This window comes from Elgaria multicarinata, chromosome 3, assembly GCF_023053635.1.
Source record: "Elgaria multicarinata webbii isolate HBS135686 ecotype San Diego chromosome 3, rElgMul1.1.pri, whole genome shotgun sequence".
NCBI lineage: Eukaryota > Metazoa > Chordata > Lepidosauria > Squamata > Anguidae > Elgaria > Elgaria multicarinata.
Window position 1 is genome coordinate 112,829,822 of NC_086173.1, and position 22,769 is coordinate 112,852,590.

At 41.1% G+C, this 22,769-nt stretch overlaps 1 protein-coding gene across 1 annotated transcript in view; it reads left to right on the forward strand.

The window, feature by feature from the left end:
* Nucleotides 1-22,769, forward strand: part of CACNA1D (calcium voltage-gated channel subunit alpha1 D) — a 256,993-nt gene that overhangs the window by 175,354 nt on the left and 58,870 nt on the right. Inside the window, exons 33-39 of the mRNA XM_063121273.1 lie at nucleotides 10,075-10,113; nucleotides 10,536-10,664; nucleotides 12,728-12,793; nucleotides 15,527-15,618; nucleotides 17,298-17,457; nucleotides 21,884-22,011; nucleotides 22,122-22,218. Of these exons, the coding sequence (XP_062977343.1) occupies nucleotides 10,075-10,113; nucleotides 10,536-10,664; nucleotides 12,728-12,793; nucleotides 15,527-15,618; nucleotides 17,298-17,457; nucleotides 21,884-22,011; nucleotides 22,122-22,218 (711 nt within the window). The remainder of the gene's footprint in view (nucleotides 1-10,074; nucleotides 10,114-10,535; nucleotides 10,665-12,727; nucleotides 12,794-15,526; nucleotides 15,619-17,297; nucleotides 17,458-21,883; nucleotides 22,012-22,121; nucleotides 22,219-22,769) is intronic.

A 22,769-nucleotide genomic window follows, 5' to 3' on the forward strand; every position in this document is an offset into this window, starting at 1 on the left:
AAAACACAGCTTGTTCCAGGTTCTGCAGCACAGCAGGAAGAGGAAAGCACTCGCTAGGAGATGCTTTCACCAGAACCTGGAAAGGAAATCTTCTTTACATCTTTCCTCTGTTTCCACTGTTGACGAAGGTGCTGGCCAAAATCCAGTCGGACAGGTCGGACTGCATCCTTATCACACCGTGGTGGCCTCGACAGACGTGGTTCTCCACGCCCTTCGACTGTCGGACGGGAATTACATCAGACTCCCGCCGATACCGACACTGTTGTCTCGACACCAGGGCAGGGTTCGACACGCAAACCCGTCGACCCTCAAGATGATGGCATGGAGGATATCATCCACTCCTCCTCTCGTATCAAAGATTTATCTGTAGACCATATATTTTTGGCATCACTAAAGCCTTCAACAAGAAAATCTTATGCGGCAAAGTGGCAAAGATTTCAAACTTTTGCCTTGGAAAACGATCAAGCACCTGAATCTTGCCCTTTAGCGTTAATCCTCAAATACCTACTGACACTTTATCAGTAGGGACTCGAACTCACTTCCATCAGAGTTCACTTAGCAGCTATTACGTCTTTCATCGAGGCATGATTGGTTTTACACCTTTTGTGCATCCAACATCGAGGAGATTTTTAAAAGGGCTTAAAAATATGATACCGACAGTAAAGAGTATCGTTCCACCATGGAGCCTGTCAGTGGTGTTACAGGCATTGACAAAGAAGCCCTTCGAGCCCATGGCCTTATCTGACCTTAGGCTTCTAACATTCAATACTGTCTTTTTAGTAGCCATCACTTTTGCTAGACCTGCAAGTGAGCTTAGAGCTTTCAAGATAGTTGCTCCTTACACTATCTATCACAAAGATAAGGTTGTGTTACGCACAGACCCTGCCTTCTTGCCTAAGGTAGTGTCAATTTTTCATCTGTCCCAATATATCACTCTACCAGCTTTCTTTCCGAATCCTACATCACCTGTAGAGTCTGCTTTACATACACTTGATGTAAGGAGAACTCTTGCCTTTTACAAGGCTAGGACAGGGAATTTTAGAAAAACAAAGCAATTGTTTATTTGTTATGGGGAGCCTTATAAGGGACTCCCTGTTTCATACTGGCGTCTGTCACGCTGGATTGTAGAGACAATTGAACTTGCCTACTCTATCTCTAAACTAGAACTGGTGAAACCTGTGACAGCTCATTCTACCAGAGCCGTCACAACATCTGTGGTTTTCGGCAAAGGTGTTCCTTTGACAGAAGTCTGTAGAGCTGCAACGTGGTCCAATCCATCCATGTTTGTTAGGCACTACAGTTTGGGCACCCGTGCGAGGCAGGACTGCTCATTTGAAGGACAGTGCTCTCAGAGATCTTCAGATGATGCACCAACCCACCTCCAAATATATGTCAGCTTGCTACTCGCCCATATGTGTGATGCATAGAGACCACGAAGAAGAAATGCAGGTTGCTTACCTGTAACTGTAGTTCTTCGAGTGGTCATCTATGCATTCACACAACCCACCCACCATCCCCACTTGGTGGTGTGAGACTTATAAATGACACAGTTATATGTGGAATGTACTTGTATTTTATTTACACTCATGTTTATGGGGGCACAATGTCGGACTCCTGTAAACTGAGGTAAGGGCGGGAACCCCATGGACATGCACGGTAGCGTGGGGGAGGGGTTCCCGCCAAAAACGTTCCACTCAGCTATAGAAGGTTCCGGTCTGGTCTCTGCGCAGGCGCAAAGCCCATATGTGTGAATGCATAGATGACCACTCGAAGAACTACAGTTACAGGTAAGCAACCTGCATATCTACCTCTCCATCTGTGAAGAGGGAGGTCTGTGGGTGGAGGGGGAGATCTGCCTTCAGAAACCTCCTACTTGGAGTATGGAACCCTCCTCTACACTTGCCATCGGTGCTTTGATGGTGGAAACAGCAAAAGGGAAGAATTCCTGGGGCAGAAGCAAGGAGGTTTGGATTCCTCCAAAACACACACACATGAACAGGGGACGAAGTAGCCAGCTTTGGAGGTGGCATACTTATTTTTCCTCAGCCACCTCTACCTTTTGCTCTGCTGGCTTTGGATTTGGCAGTTCTGTCGCATGAATTCCCCCCCACCCTCTTTGGGCTGCCCTACTAGTTTCCAGTATTCCTAAACAACTGCACTGGAGTTATCAGTCATTCCTTAAGGTTGTCGTTTGCTTCCCTTTATCCAAATAGCTTCTTGGTTCCTCTTCTCCCAGACAAACTGACCTCCAGATTTCAATAAGGGGACACAATGTTCCCATTTCATGAGATGTTAGAATGTTTCAAGAAAGATTTTATTCAAGCCTAACAGATTCCAGGAGGTTTCCAACTTATTATTTTTTTTCATAAAACCTGCTCACATCCACCACTTCCTTCCATCTTCCCTGCGTGCAATGTTCTGGAGATTTGTTGAAGTCTTACACGCCAGCAAATTTCACATCAAATTAACATCATAGCATGCTCATGACACTAGATGGGGTGTACCAATCCCCAAAGTATGTGGTTTAATGGTGATGTTGCCAGCAGAAATAGGAATGGATATTGGTCAGCAGATATGCAAGAAAATAAGAACTCAGAGTGCCTCTTGAAGGTGAATCACACACGTTTTACAATTAAACAATAGATCTCCGAATTGATTTTTGTGTCTTGACATCATGTGTGATACACCCAATATGATTCCCTAGAAATCCCTTCCTCTGGCTTCCTGGAGTGCACGATTCACATGGAAGCCAATAACATGATAATTAACATGTCGTGTTTTCATGGGTATTACTCACACGTGAAGAAATGTTGGAAAGTTCCTTGTGTCTGTACGCCCTTAGATATACACATACACTGATAGGATCAATTTATGTTTCCTATAAGACTATTCCCTGGGGACACAAGGGTGTTTGGATGACAAGCAATCTAGGAAGATGCTTGTTTCCTTCTCCTGTTTCTCTTTTTATTTCCACACCCCACATTTAGAAGAAAGGTTACTACAAAGCTCACACATTTGTGATTTTTGCATGCACATTGTTTTTGCATTCAAGAGGCACTTAGACATTTTGTTCTCCAGCAATGCTTTCACCACAAGTCATAATAACTAATTCTTGATAGCAGATACTTAATGGAGTTTTTAAAGCACTTTGTGGTCACCACTGTGAGAAAAACATTTCATTTGACAGCAGTGCCTGTAACAACTGCTTACGGTTAAACACACCTGATAGCTTACCATTTCTGGTAATTTCTTGGCTTGCGATGAATAAAATTTTCACTTTGTGGACTAATACCTTCTGTAATAACCTCTTTTCAACATAAAAGTCTTTTTCGTTTAAAAATCATGATGACTGGTTGGAAGTTCTTTCTAATTAGAATGCAATATTTTAACCCTTTCTCTCCCCCCCGATTATTATCATCTTTTCATTTCCTTCCTTAAATGCTCCATTTTAACGTTATGTTTAATCCAATCTAAAAATGAAAATGTGTAAGAATGCCAGGCTTTGTCTATACTGGGATTTCAGCCCTGTGGCCCACATATAGAGATGGTTTTAAATAAGCAGTTCAATTGCTCTTTGCTCCATTCTTAAGCAACTGAACCCTCTGTAGTGAAGGCCTAAAAATCTTGCAGAACATTCAATCAATATGGCAATAGATTTATACATGTGAAGTAACTGGAGTAATGAACAGGCCCAGGCCATCTAGTGAGTTTTGACTTCTCCTTATACTCTATTTGAGACAAGAATCCCAGTCAAGCTTAAGTTTCTGAACCCAGTATGAGATGGAGTGGGCTTGTGCACACTCATGCACCATCTTCCCTGGATAAGAAATATTTACTTTTTACATTTTTTTTTAAAGCCAACATTCTTTCAAGTAACTCAGAGTGGTATGAATGGTCTGCCTTTTTCCATTTTCCCCTCAGTCTGAGAGATGGTGAGCTTTATAACTGAGCAGGAATTTGAACCCAGATTCCCTGGTCTAACACACTATCCAGTACACCACACTGACTCTCTGAAGCCAGTGTGACTTGTCTAAATACCATGTTAATTTGTCCCTGAACTTGTTTTGCATCCCTTCATTGAAAGAAAGGGCCAGATAGTGGACTCAGGGAGATCCAAGATTCAGATCATTGTGCAGTTTAAGTTGGCCTGACACTCATTCCTGTTGCATCAAGCTCTTTGTCTTTCCTTGGAGTGTCTAGAGTACCTGGTGCCATCTTGAAATGTTTGCCTAACTGTACATTTCTGTTGTGAACAAAATGGCTCTGTGGTAGAGCATTCTTGGGCAGGATCCACACAACTGCTTTAAAGCGCTTTATAACAGTTTTGACAACTGTTGGGGCCCAGGACACACTCCATATACAGTTGTCAAAACTGCTATAAAGCGCCTTAAAGTGCTTTAAAGCAGTAGTGTAGTTCTGGCCTTGGAAATGGGTATATTTCCAGAAACATAACCAAGATGGCAGTATCCATTTGTAAGATGGCAACATATGGTATATCAATAAATAGTATATGGTAGAACTATATGAAGATCCATAGTTACTCTAAACGTTAATGTTATTAATTAATATGAAAAGCATTTTGACCTGGACCTCTCATAGACATATTAGATTAGATTATGATAGTAGCATAATAAACATACATGTCACTTTTATAATATTAGTGATGCTCTAGGATTAGATAAATCAATCAATATATATCAACTTGAAGAGGTGCACAGAATAAGGCTACTGCAGTTGTGCTTTTGGCATGCTTAGTCCTGCAATATATGAAATGCCTTCAACTGAAAATCTGTGTCTGGAATGCAAAGAACTCTATAAATATGAACACAAACATGTCTGTGTGTGCACTGGGGCTCTCTGGGATTCCATTCCAACTGTTGTAGCTTCTTTGAAAGATCACTGACTTACCAGCAAAACGTGGGAGAGAATTGAGAAGGAGCTGCTGTGGGAAGCACTGAAAAGCCCAGACCATGTGTAGAAAATCCAATGTGTGTGCCAAACCACTTCAGAATTATGTCATTGTTGCATTTGTATTAAATGACTAAGGGAGGTACAACAACCCTATGTGATGGTAATTTCTCCTGGGCCACACAGTAAATGTCATTACTGATCTGAAACTAGACTCTGGTTTCCTCACATGTAAACCCAGTACTTTAGCCACTACTCCACACCAGATGAAAACTTAAGAGTGTTTGAGATGTTTTATAATACAAATGTTGTATTGTGTTAGAGCAACAAATATATATCTATATTTGGCAAGTGCTTATTTTGTTTAATTGATCATTCAATAGTGCTGAATTTCATTCATTTCTGTTGTGTTAACTGGCTTTCATGTTCATTTTATTTGTAGAAATTTTTAAAGGCAAGTGAATATATACGGTATAAGAATTTACAGATCCAAAGGTCTGTTAAAGGCCATAACATATCTTTGTATTTCTGCTCACATTTTTGTCTAAAGGAAATGTCACATCACACACAAAACCCCTGGCTCTAGTCATCTACATGGTTCCAGCTGAATTATATATTGCAAACATTTGAGTTATTTGTGAACATTATATTATGAAGATCAGATAAATAATAATAAATTAGGGGGCAGATTTCATACCACATTCCAATTTCTTTTGGTTAGCTTAATGGCTTTGATGATATTACATCTTTTGAGAGTAATTACAAAATCTTCACCTTACCTGGAATAATTTAGTCAAAAGATTTCTGAAATGCCATCATGAGACACGTGTACACCTTGGCCTTATAAGAACTGATTGTAATGCTTAGCATGTCATAGCTGAGAAACAGTTTGGATGGCTATTGCAGGGCGCTTGAAGAGCATGTTCACTTTGTGTTTACACTGCTTGATTTAAAAATAAAAAAGCGTAAAAGCCATGGTGGTGTAGAAGAGAGAGCAGGTTGATTTTTTTTTAAAGTCATTTACTTTGCCTCTTTGATGGACTGCTAACATTTCAGAAAGCACTGGAGGATTTGCTTGGTGTCAGACTTAGTTCTTGCTTAGGGCAAGATGAAGGCTGCCTATAGTCAGCAATAGCAGACTCTCCTAGTTGCTCAGACCAGCAAACATGACCGAGAAGTCTTTATTGGCTTCCGCAAATATCAACCGACCTGTTCCAGTCTATAGGCATAAAGAGGCTTTCTTGCCATTGTAGCTCATTTCCCTTCTGTTTCTTGATAGAACTCAAACTGCACTGCTGGCTGCTGCTCTTCAAGTCCTGACACCTGCCTGCTATCTTATAGTTCTTATCCAGTGGACCTATGAGTTATTTGCTTAGCAGGAAATGCATCTACAGTAAAAAAGGGCTTCAAGTAAACCAACATAATTCCCCTCAGAAAATCTGTTCATCATCTTATTCTTACCTGCAAATTTCCAAACTTTGTGGATAAGTCTCAAGATCTACTTTTCTGAGAGCATGCTCTCTCTCTGTGTCTTTCTCTCTCTATTGTAGTCTCTACTTCTGGTGGGTGTGGTTTTGGATAGGGTCATGAGTGCATCCAGTATCCTCCAACCCCTGCAGGCTGCACATTCCAGCAAACAAATGATTTAATTTAATTTATTTTGCCAAAAGGGGTGATGAAGAACTGGTCCTTTACTTGTCCCCAATTGTCTACAGTGCTTTGTGGGCAGGACTAGATCTAACAGGCCTAAATTAGAGGTGGGTGGATTTTGGTTGAACATTAGGAGAAACTCCATGACTTGAGGGAGTGGGTGGGTGGACTTCACTGCAAGCCTTCAAACAGAGGCAGGCAACCCATCACCTGGGGTTGCTTTAGGTTTGAATTTCTTGTAATGAGCAGAGCGGGGTGGACTAGATAGCCTACAAAGCCCCATCCAACTCTCTCTGTCTATAATCTCACTACAGAGCCCAGCCTGTACAATCTGGGTGGCAAGATACATCCTTTTGCTAAAGGGGAAAGAAACTGGCTTTGTCCATTTGCTGCAGTTCCAGGTTTGCACTAAAGCACCAAACAAATAATGTTAGCAATAAAAAAAGTAGTAGTAGTACTAGGTCCGGAGAAATACAGATTTCCTTCACTGGCACAAGTACGGCTTGATGTGTAAAACTGGCCATTAGTGCATGGCGGTGCTGGGATTAATTAGCGCACATAACACACAGATACTAACCAAGAACGATGAAGCTGCTATATCAGGATTTTGCTTAGCTCATGGAATCTTATTCACAATCATGTTATAGTTCTACTGATGCAACTGTTCAGAATTAGCTTAGTTTGGTTTCCCCCGTTTTATTATTTTATTGCCATTTCTATATTGTTCTTTGTATTTCTTGTTTTAACACTGTTTTAGTGCTGTAGGTTCAGTGGAAGGATAGGTTATTAATTGTCTGAAATAGATACAGACCAGTGCAGGATTTTGATCACTTCTTATTTGTTTAATTAGAAACTATGCATCTGTATGAACAGTTTCATCCTTTTTTGGCATGAGATGTTAGGGATAAATTGCCATTGGGTGAAATTAGATTAAATAGAGAGATGAGTATGATTCAATATGACTACTGAGTGCCTTATAATTACAAAATTATTATGCACAAATCAGATGATGTTTTCCTCATCAAGCAGTTCCATTGTGGATGAATTGCCTTTTTCAGTGCTCAGATTACTAAATTCACTTTTTATGTACATGTGATTTTTCCCTTAGAAAGCAAATCTGTTAAAATTACTTGTGTTTTGACTGTGGTTGTGCCTCAAGTTGGGCCACCTATAAATTGCTCTAATCATTCCCTCTGATATCAAACTCAGACAACCACGTATTTCTCAGTTTGGAAGTAAACCTGGGCCACCCTAAAATAGTAATGGTTTCCACATGCACAGCTGATTCCTTAGGCACACAGAAGTATGTTGGTTTGAAGATTAAAAGAAAAAGACATTTTAACAACAATTGTCAAATTATCTGACGTGCACCTTTGGGCTCGCATGTCTTACAAATTATTGATCTCACTTGAGCCCTATAGCAGCTGAGCCTATAAAGATGAGAAATTTAGAATACTTCATCCCCATTCTATGGTGATAGAACTTCCAGGTTCTGGATTTCTCCAGGATTTCCTGGATATCTTCACTGTGTTCTATGGGCAGCTCCTACTTCCACCCCAAGGGAGGAGGAAAGGCTTAAATGAATCAGAACTCAGACAGACTGGATTTGACAGCAAGTATATGTTTGACAGAGAATCTCAGAATACCAGTTGAAAAAAGGAGGGGATGGAGAGCAGGAAGTGACAAGAAATTGACCTTTTCAATCCCCTCATATCTTATAACAAATCTACTGGAACAATGGATTAAGGCTAGGGGGTGCATGCCATAAGATTTAAACAACAACAACAACAACAAACCCGCCTGTCCCTGCAATATAAAGTGAAGTTTCAGGAAACAGGAAAGAAAAAGGCACTCCCCCCTTTCCTACCCTCCGGATCAATCACCCCTGCTATATAACTATAAAATGTTCATATTTGGTGTTTCTTTACCTGACCACCACCACCACTCTACTTACACACGCATGCACGAACGAAGCCTTGCTGATACTGCAAGTTTCCTATCCCAGGCTGGATGGAACCTCAACAGAAATGCTCTTCTTAGGAGATAGTGATACAGTGCAACAATTATTATTTTTTATAGAGCATACTTTTCTTCTAATAAAATCCGGTCAACGTCTTCTCATCTCACCTAAAGATACTCAAAACGGCACAGGCTCTTTCTGTCTATTATAATGTGACACTTTCCTCTGCCTCCACTTACTTATGTCATCTGAAATCTCTTTAACAGTTCCTCCTTGTTTTGAAATTAATTTAACATTTGTAGAGTTCCCACCCTTTCCACTCTACCACCGCAGAAGGAGACTTGAAAGCACAGCAAGGCAACTTCATTCTTGGCATAAGAAGAGCCATGCTGGATCAGACCAAAGGTTTATTTAGTCCAACGCTTGGCTTCCCATAGTCGCTAATCAGATGCTCACTGGAAGCCCAAAAGCAGGACGTGAGACCAATAGCACCCTCCTGCTTGTGTACCCCAGCAACTGGTATTCAGAGGCATGGTGCTTCTGATCCTAGAGGGAGCACATAGTCATCATGACTAGTAGCCAGTGATGCAATCTTATTCTCCATGAATATCTCTAATCCCCTTTAAAGCTGTCCAGGTTAATGGCCATCACTACTTCTTGTGATAACAAATTCCATAGTTTCACTATGTGCAGTATAAAAAAGTACTTCCTTTTGTTTAATCCTCACACAAGTCCTGCCTCCTGGGTGTAAGCTGCGGCTTGCATATTCATAATGGCCACCCACAAACACCGCCATGTGCTGCAGCCCACCATGGCTTAAATAAGCCATGATGTCTTATTTGATTGTGCAAAATAATAATAATAATAATAATAATAATAATAATAATAATAATAATAATAATAATAATAAAAAAAAAAATGGCCCAGTAAGTGACTAGCATTAATTCGTCAAATCTTCATCTGTAATCAGGCATCAAATGTACAACAGTTGGTTTATATTACTGGCCTTCCACCTTTCCAGGCAACCCACATTTCACCCAAATTGCAACATGGGACTCACGTTAAATTTGTGCATATGCTATATATTGTTTCCCCCTTAGATTTACATATATTTGTCTTCTTCTGTTTGTCCTTCTACTTTCCTCTCTTTTCTCCTTCTCTTCTTCCAAAAGATGGTTTTGTTGTTGCTGCTGCTACCAACCTTATATCAGGTTGTGACTCAGTCACAACCCAACAGTTGAAGGCTAATGGTCGAGGCAGAAGCGTAACATGATTCTCTGTTTTAGTACATTCACACCATTCAGCTATAACAAATGTTCTCTCACTTATGATAGCGGGCGTGCAATTTATCTAACACAGCTCAGCTGGAAATGTAAACTGCGATGTTTAAAGGCATATGTGAAGCACAACCTTTTGTTTGTGGGGGCCCCTTCAATCAGCATCAAATTATCAAACTTTAATGGAGACTCTCCTTGTGCCCTCTTTATTGTCAAGTTGAATTAATTTGCAAGGTCTTTGATTTGATTTTAATATATAATGTTCTTAATTTTTTAAAGCCAAAGCCAACTGAAACAGTCACAACTGATGAGTCTGGGGTAAGATTAGTAAACTGACCCCAGTGATTGTTCCTCTACTTGAGTTTATTCTTTTTGCCATGTCTCTTTTCTCCACTGGTTTTTCTGTATTTTTCATAATTGTCCCACTAGAAAGGTGTATGCAGTGATTTGGTTTTGTTGTCAATGTGCCTATCAAACTCTACTACAGACAAACCCAACATGACCCTATTAACAAACTGGAAAACTTGGAAATGCATGTGATGTGTGAAGCATTTCTACAGGTCCTGTGTGCTAGCATGTAATTTTTCCTGTCATATCATGCTTATAAAGCTGAAAAGGCTCCAGAGATACATTTTCAAATCTTACCTTGTTCACCTTTGCATTTGTTGTTGTTTTCTTTTCCTGAAATGTTGCATGTCCTCCATTGTATGTGGTCTGATTTCTTGATAATGCCCTTTCAGAACAGCGAAGACAGCGCAAGAATCTCCATCACCTTTTTCCGGCTTTTCCGAGTGATGCGATTGGTGAAGCTCCTTAGCCGGGGTGAAGGGATCAGAACTTTGCTGTGGACATTTATTAAGTCATTTCAGGTTAGCACAATTAAAATTCTGGGTTCTCTTCAGGGTCAAAATACAATGCAGTATGAATAACTGGCCCCTAGTCATGTGTAACAACAGGGAGCTGTATCCAACTGTGTCATTCTGCTAGCACAAATGATGTTTCGTTAGCGGAAATTAGGTTCCGAACTATGTGCAAGAGGAGAATCCAACTGAAGTTCTTGCACAACCGCTTTCAAGAGGGGCCCATGTGCAAGCATTTGTCAATTGTAAGATTTGGTGGAGCTCCACTAGCACTATTTGAGTTTCTGGAATGGCACTGTTGGATACTGCCCAGGAGGCCCCAGATACATCTCTCCATTTGCATCAAAAGACTCAGTCATTGGATGTGGATGTATATAGTCACAATGTCAACACATGCAGAACGGTACTTATGTTCATAGATGTAGCACACAAGAACACAACTGTGCACATTTCTTTGCAGTCCTTATTCGTTTTCACAACAATCAGGTGAGGTAGGTAGTCATTGTTCCCATTACTACAGATGGGGGATCTGAACCTGAGAGATAGTGAGCTGGCTTGAGAGGTGTCATTTCCAGGGTTAATGATTATGGCTTCCATTCCAGCAGTGTTAATTGTCAATTGCCTACCTTAAATTATTATTATTGAATAGGATGGACCTGGGAACTTTAAAATTAACCAATTTTTAAAAAGGCAGCTGAAACATATCAGCTTTTACCATAATAGTTGCAATATGTATTAATTCTATAAATGTTTATTCCAAAGTAAGTTCCCTTGAGTTCCAAAGGACTTGTTCTCAAGTAGGATTGGAGCCTTAGAATAATGTATCATTTTCAATGCTAACTATTTCACTAAAGTTTTTGCGTAAAATTATGGCTCTGAGGGCCAAACTACTCATTACACTTAATGTGTAGCTTGTAGATACATGTTATTAATTACAGGTGCAGGAGGAGGGTCTTTACCAGAAACACAGCACATGGGCGGAGAGGCTGATCTTTCCCTCCCCAGCATGATTGGATCTAAAATGGCACAAAACGGCATAACATGTAGTTTGGCCTTCAGTCTGTCTTCACTTTGTGCTGACTGAGAATTCTTGCTGGGTAGGGAAACGTTAATCTGATATAGCATGTCATACCCTTTTGCTACTGCAGCTATCTAACCTCACTTGATGCTGGCAGTGGTAAACTGAAGATATGAAATGCGATTGCAATCTGCCAGTTCTGATGTGAACATGGCCCCAAAGGGTGCACCTTTTGTTGATGTAATCTTTTATACGATGGCTTCACAGCTAGAAGCTTTTAGCATCTTTAGGAAGAGGAAGTGACTGATGCTTTCCCAATTGATGCTTCTCTTCAAGATACAGAATTAAAACTAGGTGGGGCTTACTCATTCTTTGATATGCAAAGTTCTGAGAGCACAATCCTATTGATTAGCCCTTCGCTGCTTGGAAGACTCCAAACTTGTATCCGTTAACATTATATCATATCCTCGCCTCTCTAGTCTACTGCCTTTCCTGCCCACTGGAAGGCCACTGTCCTCCTCCTCCAAGGTCACTTTTCTGGCCTCAGAGGGCAGTCAGCACATTTTTCTTTCCATGTCAGGGGCAAGGATGTGTGCGAGGAGGTTCAGATCTCCAACTCCCCTTTCCAAGGCCAGAGCACTGTCTCAGATGTTGGAAGGGGTTTTTCCAAGCAACTCTATGGTCCCTGGGATGCTCTCCTGGAGACCATAGATGTGCAGCCTCCAATCCCAACCCCCAAGTCAGCATCTCATGTTGCTCTCAAGACCGAAAAGGTTGTGCACAGCTGCCCTGGAGCCACCTCCCAACAGAGCACATGGCACTGGGCTAAACAGACAAATGGCATGATTTAGTACAATGCAGCTTTGTGTGTTCATAGCATTTTAAATGACCATAACACTTTCCATTCCCAAACCACCCACTGCACCACAGTCTAATCAGTTTCAGAGTAGTTTGAAAACTGTAAGCAAACTTATCTGTACAATGCATACATAATAGCTTCAAACAGAGAAATAAGTTACCATGATCTACAATAATTTTTTGTTTTCCATTTTAGGCTCTGCCATACGTTGCTCTTTTGATAGCAATGTTGTTTTTCATCTATGCGGTTATTGGAATGCAGGTAATTCATAACAATGTTCCTTTTAGAATAAAGTGATTGTCATGATGATTTTATAAAGCAGGGATCCCCAATGTGGCGCTTGCAAGCCATGAAGTTCTGATTCAGCACCACTAAAATTAATGAGAGCTGCTCAAGATCACAGTAGTCAACATCAAAAATCAACATACCTCCGCCAAAGATCTTCAGAAATCATGACTATGACTTAAACTAGGTGTAGGCAACTTGCGGCCCTCCAGATGTTTTCGCCTGCAATTCCCATCAGACCAAGCCAGCATAGCTAATGATGAGGGATGTTGGGACTTGTAGGCAAAAACATCTGGAGGGCCACAAGTTGCGCACCCCTGCTTGAAATGCAACAGCCAGAATGTTTCAATAGCCATGTTTTGCTTAAGATTTAAAAAATTTCTGCCACATATATGAGATCTTGGGGGGTGGGACCCTGGAAATTGTAGGACCATTACACTAACATCTGTCCTAGGTAACTTAGTGAAAACTATTAATAAAGTTATTAAATGTATATAAAAAAGGGAAGAAACAGCATGGCTTGTACTAAGAGAAATCCTGCCTCAACAACTTTTTTTTGAGTTCTTTGACAATATTAACACTCATGTAGATAAGACTAATCTTGTACAAACTCCCTCACCGACAGCTCCTGGGTAAATTTAGCAGTCATTAGATAATTTCTTAAAACAGGAACTAGAGATAGGCATAGACACAGTATTCACAACGGAACGCAGTAAGTCTTGGGGCTTCAGATGGATCTTTACTGGAACCAACACAGTTTAATTCATTCATGAATGGCACAGAGTTGGGATGAGCAGTATGGTAACCATGTTGAAGATGACATAAAGTTAATCAGGACAGTGAAAATCCAAGTAGACTGCAAAGAGATCCATACCAGATAAATAGGCAAACAAAATAGCAAATGACATTCCGTGTAAGTAAATATAAAGTTCATTTTACACATATACCAATGAAGTCTGAAGTGGCAGTGTCAAACCAGTGTGTGGCAGCAATGAAAAAGGCAAATTCTATGTTAGGGATTATTAGGAAGGGACTGAAAACAAAACAGCCAATATCATAATGCCTTTATATAAATACATGCTGTGGGCACATTTGGGATACTGTGTACCGTTTTGGTCACCACATCTCAAAAGGATATTGTAGAGCTGGAAGAAGTGGAAATTAGGGCAACCAAAATGATCAAAGGACTGGAGAAACTACCCTTTGAGGAAAAGCTGTAGCATTTCGGCTTTTTATTCTAGAAAAAGATAACCAAGGGGCCACATGAGAGAGATTTATAAAATTAAAAGTGAGGCCAGATGACAAATGTTTCTTGGTAGTGATAGGAGCTGTTTCTTCCCTGCTAAAAGCAAAAGAAAACAAAAAAACCTGTTTGCCATCCCTAGTTTTTGAAAAAAGAAAGGAAGAATCTGAGTGTGTGCACTTTCGCATTTTAACTTGCTTAAATCATATCACCATCATGACTAGTGGAATAAAATGGTGCTTGTTTCTGCTGCCCAGATGCTGTACACACTTGATTGAGAATAAGCTTAGTTTTGTTGTAGAGGTCATTAATATTTTAAAATGAGCATCTCTAACCATGCCCCCTAACTATAAAATATTTTAAAGACGGGAAGGATGCTTTTGTGACCAGTGTAGTCCCTGGTGGGCCCTGGCATGCTCATCCAGACCAGGTGCTGATGCCAGGCCTGTCTGCCACAGCCTCCATCACCTGCCACTCTCTGAGTGGTCGTTGGGCGGATGGGTGGTTGGGGGATTGCAGTGCCTTTGGCACCAAGGTCCAGCCCTAGTTGCTCTTGCACAGCCTGTTTCTCCATGTTTTCTTTTCTTTTCCGTCGTATAATGTTAGAACGCCAGCGCCACCCCATAAAATGAATAGGCAGTAGGTTCGGAATGGAGAAAAGACAGCACTTCCTTGCCCAGCACATAGGCTTGGATTCGTTTAATTTCATTTATTATATTTCTAAACCATCCATAGCTGAAGCAATCTGGATGGTTCGCAAAATTTAAAAATACCATTAAAATATATAGTATAAAGTGTAAAACCATTCACATAAGGACATAAAATAGATTGCACACACATCTACATTCTACATCAATCTTATGTTCAGAAAAGGGAGCTGGTGATTTCTGCCATCTGAAGCCCCTGTGCCATATCCCACACCACCCCCAGCCCCCTCCCCCCAGCCCCAGGAGCAGATTTGGGGAGGGGAGCACAGGGAGATGCAGGGGAAACCCCTGTTAAGAGAATACAAACTCTGTTTGATTCATGGAAATAAAGTTAGGATCAAAGCTATTAGTCATTTGTGGAAGCCACTGCCCATGGCCTGCATGGCTTAAAACAGGCATAAAACAAATCCATGGAGGATAGGTTGCGCTTTTATATTGTATTTTATATCATGTTTTATACTATTTGTTTTAGACTGAATTGTTTTAATTTTTGTGAACCGCCCAGGGAGCTTTGGCTATTGGGCAGTATAAAAATGCAACAAATAAATAAATATCAACAACTATTATCCATGGCTGCTGAATGTTCAGTATGCCACTGAATTCACGTTGCTGGATTCAAACAAGGTGGCCTTTGCTTTCATGATCTACAGGCTTTTCACTGCTGGCCTTAATTAGCAAGACTTTTCTTACTTTCTTACTATCAATATTGTTGGAGGATGAAACAAACTAATGCTGCAACAACATTTCTCCCTTTTTCAGGTATTTGGCAAAGTTGCTCTGAGGGATGGTAGTCAAATTAACAGGAACAACAACTTTCAGACTTTTCCCCAAGCGGTGCTGCTTCTCTTCCGGTAGACTTTATTTCTTCTTCTGTTGGTATTGATAGTTGAGTTTAAAAAATGTTGTGGAGGTTCCTCCCTTCCCCACATTGGTGGATTCTACAGAGGTTCTACCATTTTGTCTTAAAGTTTAAACTTGGCATAATGTTCCTTCCAGAGTGAAGTTAATGTTCATTTTCAGTTGTCATAAACCAGTGGAAAATAGAATGTACCTTGGTGGTCCATCAGGTGGATCATTCTGGTCTTCCTGCTAGAGCCCTTTGCAAGCCACACAGATAAAGTTCATCGTTATTATACTGCTATTGGAGGGATGTGGCTGAGAAAGAGTGGGTTACACCAGTCCTGCAAAGTAGCACAGTGTGGTTCTCATTTTGTGTGTGTTGAGGGGGAGGGGGGTTAGAATAGTGTATGACAACTTTGCAGTGTGTTGTTCTTAACCAGTCTGCTGGGGTGTGTATGTTTAAGGAGGTGCAGTGTAGCGTGCATGTGTTTATGGAAATGCAAGTGTGAATTTGATTGTAGAAGCAGTGCAATGTATGAAAACTATAGCAGATTGTGATGTATGTATGTGCGTATATTTCTTTAAGAGAACCTGTCACTTTTAGTTCTTGCAGAAGACTTCGGTGGGGCCTCTCCCACTGTCTTAGTGCAGGCTTTGGAACTGAGACAGGGTACCATGCAGTTCCTCAGAGTGTTTTCTCATGTACTGTAGTAATAAAGAGCACTGTTATGAAGTCCCTGAGACTATTGTGCATTGCTTGTAGAGCAGAGCCTAGGCATGGACTACAAGCTGAGCAGGTCACACATACACACCCCTTCACTGCAATTCACTGAAAATATTGATGGGTGAACGATCATAATTCCATATGTACAGTTCTTTGAATTCTAAAAGGAGTGAAAATATGCACCTTCACTTCAGCTGGATTAAAAACAGTTTAGCACAAATTTGTCTTCAGATTTTCTTCTTCCCATTGAACTAATCATCAGTAAATATCCTGCTGTAAAGGACCAGTGGACCACTGTGCCTGAGCCCAGAAGCACTTGCAGGCCATTTGGGACAGAGCACATTATCACGGTGCAATTACTAACCAGGAAGAGAAAGAGAAGGGATAGACCAGGGCACACATGCACTGGCTTCCCGCTAGTATATTAGTTGCCAAAGGCCATTGTGCAAGTTATGCCACCGCTACAGCAAATGGAGGCGGAAGGTCAGGCTGAGTTGGCCTACCCATTTTCTTTCCACACACCCTCCATTGCTGCTCATAAGCAACCTGGTGGCACAGTGCACTGTGAGTAGTCAGTGCATTTAGTAGCCAGTGTATCCACCATGCAGACCTTTTTCCTTCTCATTGTGCAAATGGTGTGCACTGAGATGGTGGGTGCGTATGGGCTGGGTGAGCTAATGTCTCATGGGTAGGAACTGAGATATGTTGGTTCACCCTTGGTGTGTTGGGTAGCCCCTGGTGTGCTGAGCATATGTATCAATCCCAAGAGCTGTGTGGTTGCTAGGGTAGGGTGATAGTGGCTGTGTATGCTCATCCCCTGGTGCACTTGTACACACATGGAACCTTTGAATTGTACCCTCGCATGACATTGTCTGGGGCTACTGTCACCAAATAGTAATAATACCATAATTCTAATTGAAACAATGCTATCTGGCTAATTTTCTCTTGCTTTGTTCCATATTAAAGATGTGCCACAGGAGAAGCTTGGCAGGAGATCATGTTGGCTTGTATGCCAGGGAAACGATGTGATCCAGACTCTGATTATAACCCAGGAGAGGAATTCACATGTGGAAGCAATTTTGCCATTATTTATTTCATCAGTTTTTATATGTTGTGTGCTTTTTTGGTGAGTCTTGAAACTGGAACTTCCTGAAACTTTATGAATGGGCGATATTTTGCCAGGAAAAGTCATTGTAGAATAATTAGAAAAGTCTATAAAATGAGTTATGAAATACTCATGTCTTGTGGCATGGAGTTCCACTGAGTAAAATTTATAGGTGATATTTGCTGCAAAATCCAGTCCAAGGTTCACATAGGGATTTTAAATGCAATGTGCTGAAAAAATAATGAGGCTTATTTAAGTCACAGTGGGCTGTGGCAAATGCAGGTGGCCATTCTGAATATTCATGCTATGACTGTGGCTTGTTGTATCATCCAAACCTCATAGAATCATAGAATAGTAGAGTTGGAAGGGGCCTATAAGGCAATCAGGTCCAACCCCCTGCTTAATGCAGGAATCTACTTTAAAGCATCCTTGACAGATGGTTGTCCAGCTGCCTCTTGAATGCCTCTAGTGTGGGAGAAACCACAACCTCCCTAGTATTGCTCTTACAGCCAGGAAGGTTTTCCTGATGTCCAGCGGGAATCTGGCTTCCTGTAACTTGAGTCCATTATTCCGTGTCCTGCACTCTGGGAGGATCGAGAAGAGATCCTGGTCCTCCTCTGTGTGACAACCTTTCAAGTATTTGAAGAGTGCTATCATGTCTCCCCTCAATCTTCTCTTCTCAAGGCTAAACATGCCCAGTACTTTCCGTATCTCCTCATAGGACATGTTTCCAGATCCCTGATCATCCTCATTGCCCTCCTCTGAACACAGTCCAGCTTGTCTGCATCGTTCTTGAAGTGTGGTGCCCAGAACTGGACACAATACTCAAGATGAGGCTTAACCAGTGCTCAATAGAGGGGAACCAGTACTTCACATGATTTGGAAGCTATACTTCTATTAATGCATCCCAAAATAGTATTTGCCTTTTTTGTAGCCACATCACACTGTTGGCTCATATTCAGCTTGTGATCTACAACAATTCCAAGACCCTTCTCGCTTGTAGCATTGCTGAGCCAAGTGTCCTCCATCTTGTAACTGTGCATTTGGTTTCTTTTTCCTAGATGAAGAACTTGGCATTTACCCCTATTCAATTTCATTCTGTTGTTTTCAGCCCAGCACTCCAGCCTATCAAGATCACTTTGAAGTTTGTTTCTGTCTTCCAGGGTATTAGCTATCCCACCCAATTTTGAGTCATCTGCAGATTTGATAAGCATTCCTTGCACCTCCTCATCCAAGTCATTAATAAAAATATTGAAGAGCACTGGGCCCAGGACTGAGTCCTGAAGTACCCCACTCATTACTTCCTCCCAGTTTGAGAAGGTTCCATTGATAAGTACTCTTTGAGTCCCATTCTGTAGCCAACTGTGAATCCACCTAATAGTTGTTCCATCAAGCCCACTTTTAGCTAGTTTACTGATCAGAATGTAATGTGGTACTTTGTCAAAAGCTTTGCTGAAGTCAAGATATATTATGTCCATAGCATTCCCACATCCACAAGGGAGGTTACCTGATAAAGAATGAGATCAAGTAAATCTGGCAGTATTGTTTTCATGGTGATTACAGATTGACATCTTTATAATCTGCTCCAAAAATTTCCTAGGGATTGATGTCAGACTGACCGGACTGAAGTTCCCAGGTTCCTCCTTTTTGCCCTTTTTGAAGATAGGGACAACATTAGCCCTCCTCCCGTCGTCCGGCACCTCACCTGTCTTCTGTGATTTTGCAAACATAATGGACAGTGCTTTAGAGAGTTCTTTGGCTAGCTCATTTATTACTCTAGGATGCAGTTCATCGGGTCCTGGAGATTTGAACTTGTTCAAAGAAATTAGGTGTTCCTTGATAATTCGTTTATCAATCTCAAACTGCAATCCTTCCCCTTCAACTGGTACTTCACTTTTTCCAGGGGTGGGGGTCATAAACCCGCTTTTAGGAGAAGACTGAGCCTGGCAAGGGTGTGGTTAACAAACCTCCCAGGACCCATGGGTTCAGATGACACAACAAGGTGCGATTGCAGCTTGAATATTCAAAAGTTGCCCACCATGCACAACAACTAACAGTGGCTTCAAAAAGCCCCAGTGGGCTGCAGCAATCATGGGAATTGGGTCGTTACAGAGCTCAATCCAGCAGAAAGATTTTCCCACTGGATTGTGCCTGTAGTTCTTCTTCTCCCCACCCCCTTTTCTTTTATCCAATGGCTTTTTTGACTTAACATTCTGACTAAAGGTGATTGAAAGGCAATGTGTTTCCTTAAAGGGCACATATTCAAGACTGTTATGTTTGCTCAGTGTAGCATTTTCTTTCTATTTTTTTTTCTGTTTGTTTCGCTGTTGCTGCAATTTTCATTATAAAACTAAAGGCAATCTACTCAGATTGAAACACTTCAGAACCCCAGGGCAGATGTAACATGCCCACCTTCCTAAGAAGCTGTCTCATACTTGTAACAAACACTACTTGTGTGTTACTTTACTTCTAGCCTTTTAAAGCCTAAATGGCCTGGGGCCAGAGTCTCTTAAGAATTGCCTCCAATCATATGATAAGGTGACCATATATGGAAAGGAGAACAGGGCTCCTGTATCTTTTACAGTTGATATGAAAGGGGAATTTCAGCAGGTGTCGCTTGTATGCATGCAGCCCCTGGAGAAATTCCCTCTTCATCACAACAGTTTAAGCCGCAGGAGCTATACAAAAGAGGGCAGGGATCCTGCAGCTTTAACAGTTGTGATAAAGAGGGAGTTTCACCAGGTTCTACAAGTGACACCTGCTGAGATTCCCCTTTCAACCAAAGGAGAAATTACATTTTGGAGAAACTCTTGGGACCTGCATTCCAGTGGTAACCAGGTCCAAAGGCAAAAGGGGCAGAGCCAAAATGCAAAAGAAACACCATAATGGCTTGCTGGGAGTTGTAGGACTTTTTTCTGGCTAAACATGCATAGGATTGCATCCTAAGTTACTAATTATCTTATGAGACTGTCTCTGCTCAGACAACACTTGGGGAAAGGTCGTTAGGCTAACCGTGCTGCATGGTGGTTAATATTAACCACTACGTGTGCTGTTGCCAGATGACCACTTAACCAACCACTACAGTGTGGTTAACCTAACCACTCCATAACCACCTACCATCAGGCAGAATCCTGCAGTCCTCTGGCCACTCCCTCATGCATCCCAGCATCCTCAGTAGCCCAGACTCCCGGCAGCAGCCATCACAGGCCTTTGCTGCCTGCAGCCATAGGCAGCCATTACAGGGGCCACGCTGTAGCAGCCATGTTTTTAACCTTCAGGAAAACCACACACACACACACACACACACACAAAAAAAAAAAACCAGCCCAAAACCGCATTGTTGGGCTGAACCAAGATAATACAATTCCATTGACAGGGACGGCCTTGCTAATGGCTAAGAGTGAGGTCACCCATTTCGACGATAGAGATCTGGCAGGAGTAACAGGACTGTTTTTGGTTGCTCTTGCCAAGGAGCTCTATGTTTAACCTCGCGGGTCTGTTCAGATGAAACGATAAGCCACGGTTAGTGCTGCTAACTCTTTTGCAGCAAGTGGTTAGTGAGCATGGTTAACTGTGGTTATGTAGCCATTATGGTTAGGAAAATACCATTCACATAACATGCTAAGCTAGCATGGTTAGCTCAAAATACTTAACTATCATGGCTTAGCATGTTGTCTGAACAGGGCCTAACTATGGCTAGCTTTCACCATAGTTTGCAATCAGAGTTTTAAGAGAGTTTTTGTGAACTGCCCAGGGAGCTTTGGCTATTGGGCAGTATAAAAATGCAATAAATAAATAAATAAATAAAAAGCTAACCATGGTTAGCATTACCCGCCATTTAGATAAAACACTTCACTATTATTTATTTATTTATTAATTTTTATTACTTATTTCATTTCTCTCTCATCCAATAGCTGAGTCTAAATATGAGATTGGAAGCATGTCAACACTGGGTTGGGGGCAGGGGGACTACAAAAAAAAGCAAGCAACTGACAACTGTGTATCATTTCTGGTATTGATGGTATACAATACCAGAAGGTATAGGTGACATCAGAACTTAAATGTTTTATATCCATATCTCATACAGGGCTGATCCGGCTATGCAGCAGGGTCAAGCTGTCTTCTTTAGGCAGTACCATGGAACGGGTGAGGGGGTGGTAGATAGATAAAGGCAGGAACTGGTGTCTGTATGGTATAGCAAGACTTTCTAAAGTGTTGGACCTAGCCATGGTCATGAGGATCTGGTTCCATTTGGCAGCACCATGGCTTGGACTAGCACTGATCATGTAGTTTCTGAATCTTTCAGAGATTATAATTTGATGTATATATTTAAAAATCTCTCTCACACAGCAACATCTACGCCCACATAATCTAAAATGTTGTTAATCATTCACATTATTCATATTAATATGAACGTTCTTAAATAGTTCCTTAAATTGTTTTTAAGATTATCAACCTCTTTGTGGCTGTCATCATGGACAACTTTGATTATCTGACACGTGATTGGTCTATTCTTGGTCCACATCATCTAGATGAATTTAAAAGAATATGGTCAGAATATGATCCTGAAGCAAAGTAAGTTAGACTTGCTATTGTGCTACAGTCTGTGCTTAACAGAGGAGCAAAAGAACCAAAATCTAAAGTCAGGTGGAACTATTAAGTGAATGCCGTACTTCTTTTTGTAGGGGGAGAATAAAACACCTTGACGTTGTTACCTTGTTGCGACGCATACAGCCTCCTCTTGGTTTTGGTAAATTATGTCCTCACAGAGTTGCGTGCAAGGTAGGCTATTCTGCCTTTTAGAACAATTACTACTTATTGTGTCAATACTTCTGCCTAATGTAATTTGCTAATGAAGGGACTCTTGTAAATTCAAGGAGCTAGATTCACCAATATTATAAGCAGTATCTATTCAATCTTACTAACAAACAAACAAAGAAAATGCCTACCTCCTGTTCTTGTCCTGGCTCACTGATTTAGAACAAAATGTGGATTGTCTTCTAAAACTAGTTCTAAATTCTAGTAAGAAGGAGTTTTGAAGAGTCTAGGTTTAGCTAAAATGTAATCTCTTGCTCATCGGCTTTGAAGAGAAAGTGAACAAACCCCATCTATACCTGTGTAACCAGAGCTATGTTATGTATGTAGAATCTTCCAAGTCCTTGTAATTAACAGTGCAGGCTGCTTGCTGGTTCTTGGTGGGACACTGTATTGCATGCAGTTTGGTCATGATACCATTATCTTTCTGTAGAACACTTAATATATTGGGCTGGTTCAAACTGAATGCCAAGCAAGGATTAGATGCTACATGAACACACCTTGTGCTGGCACATCCT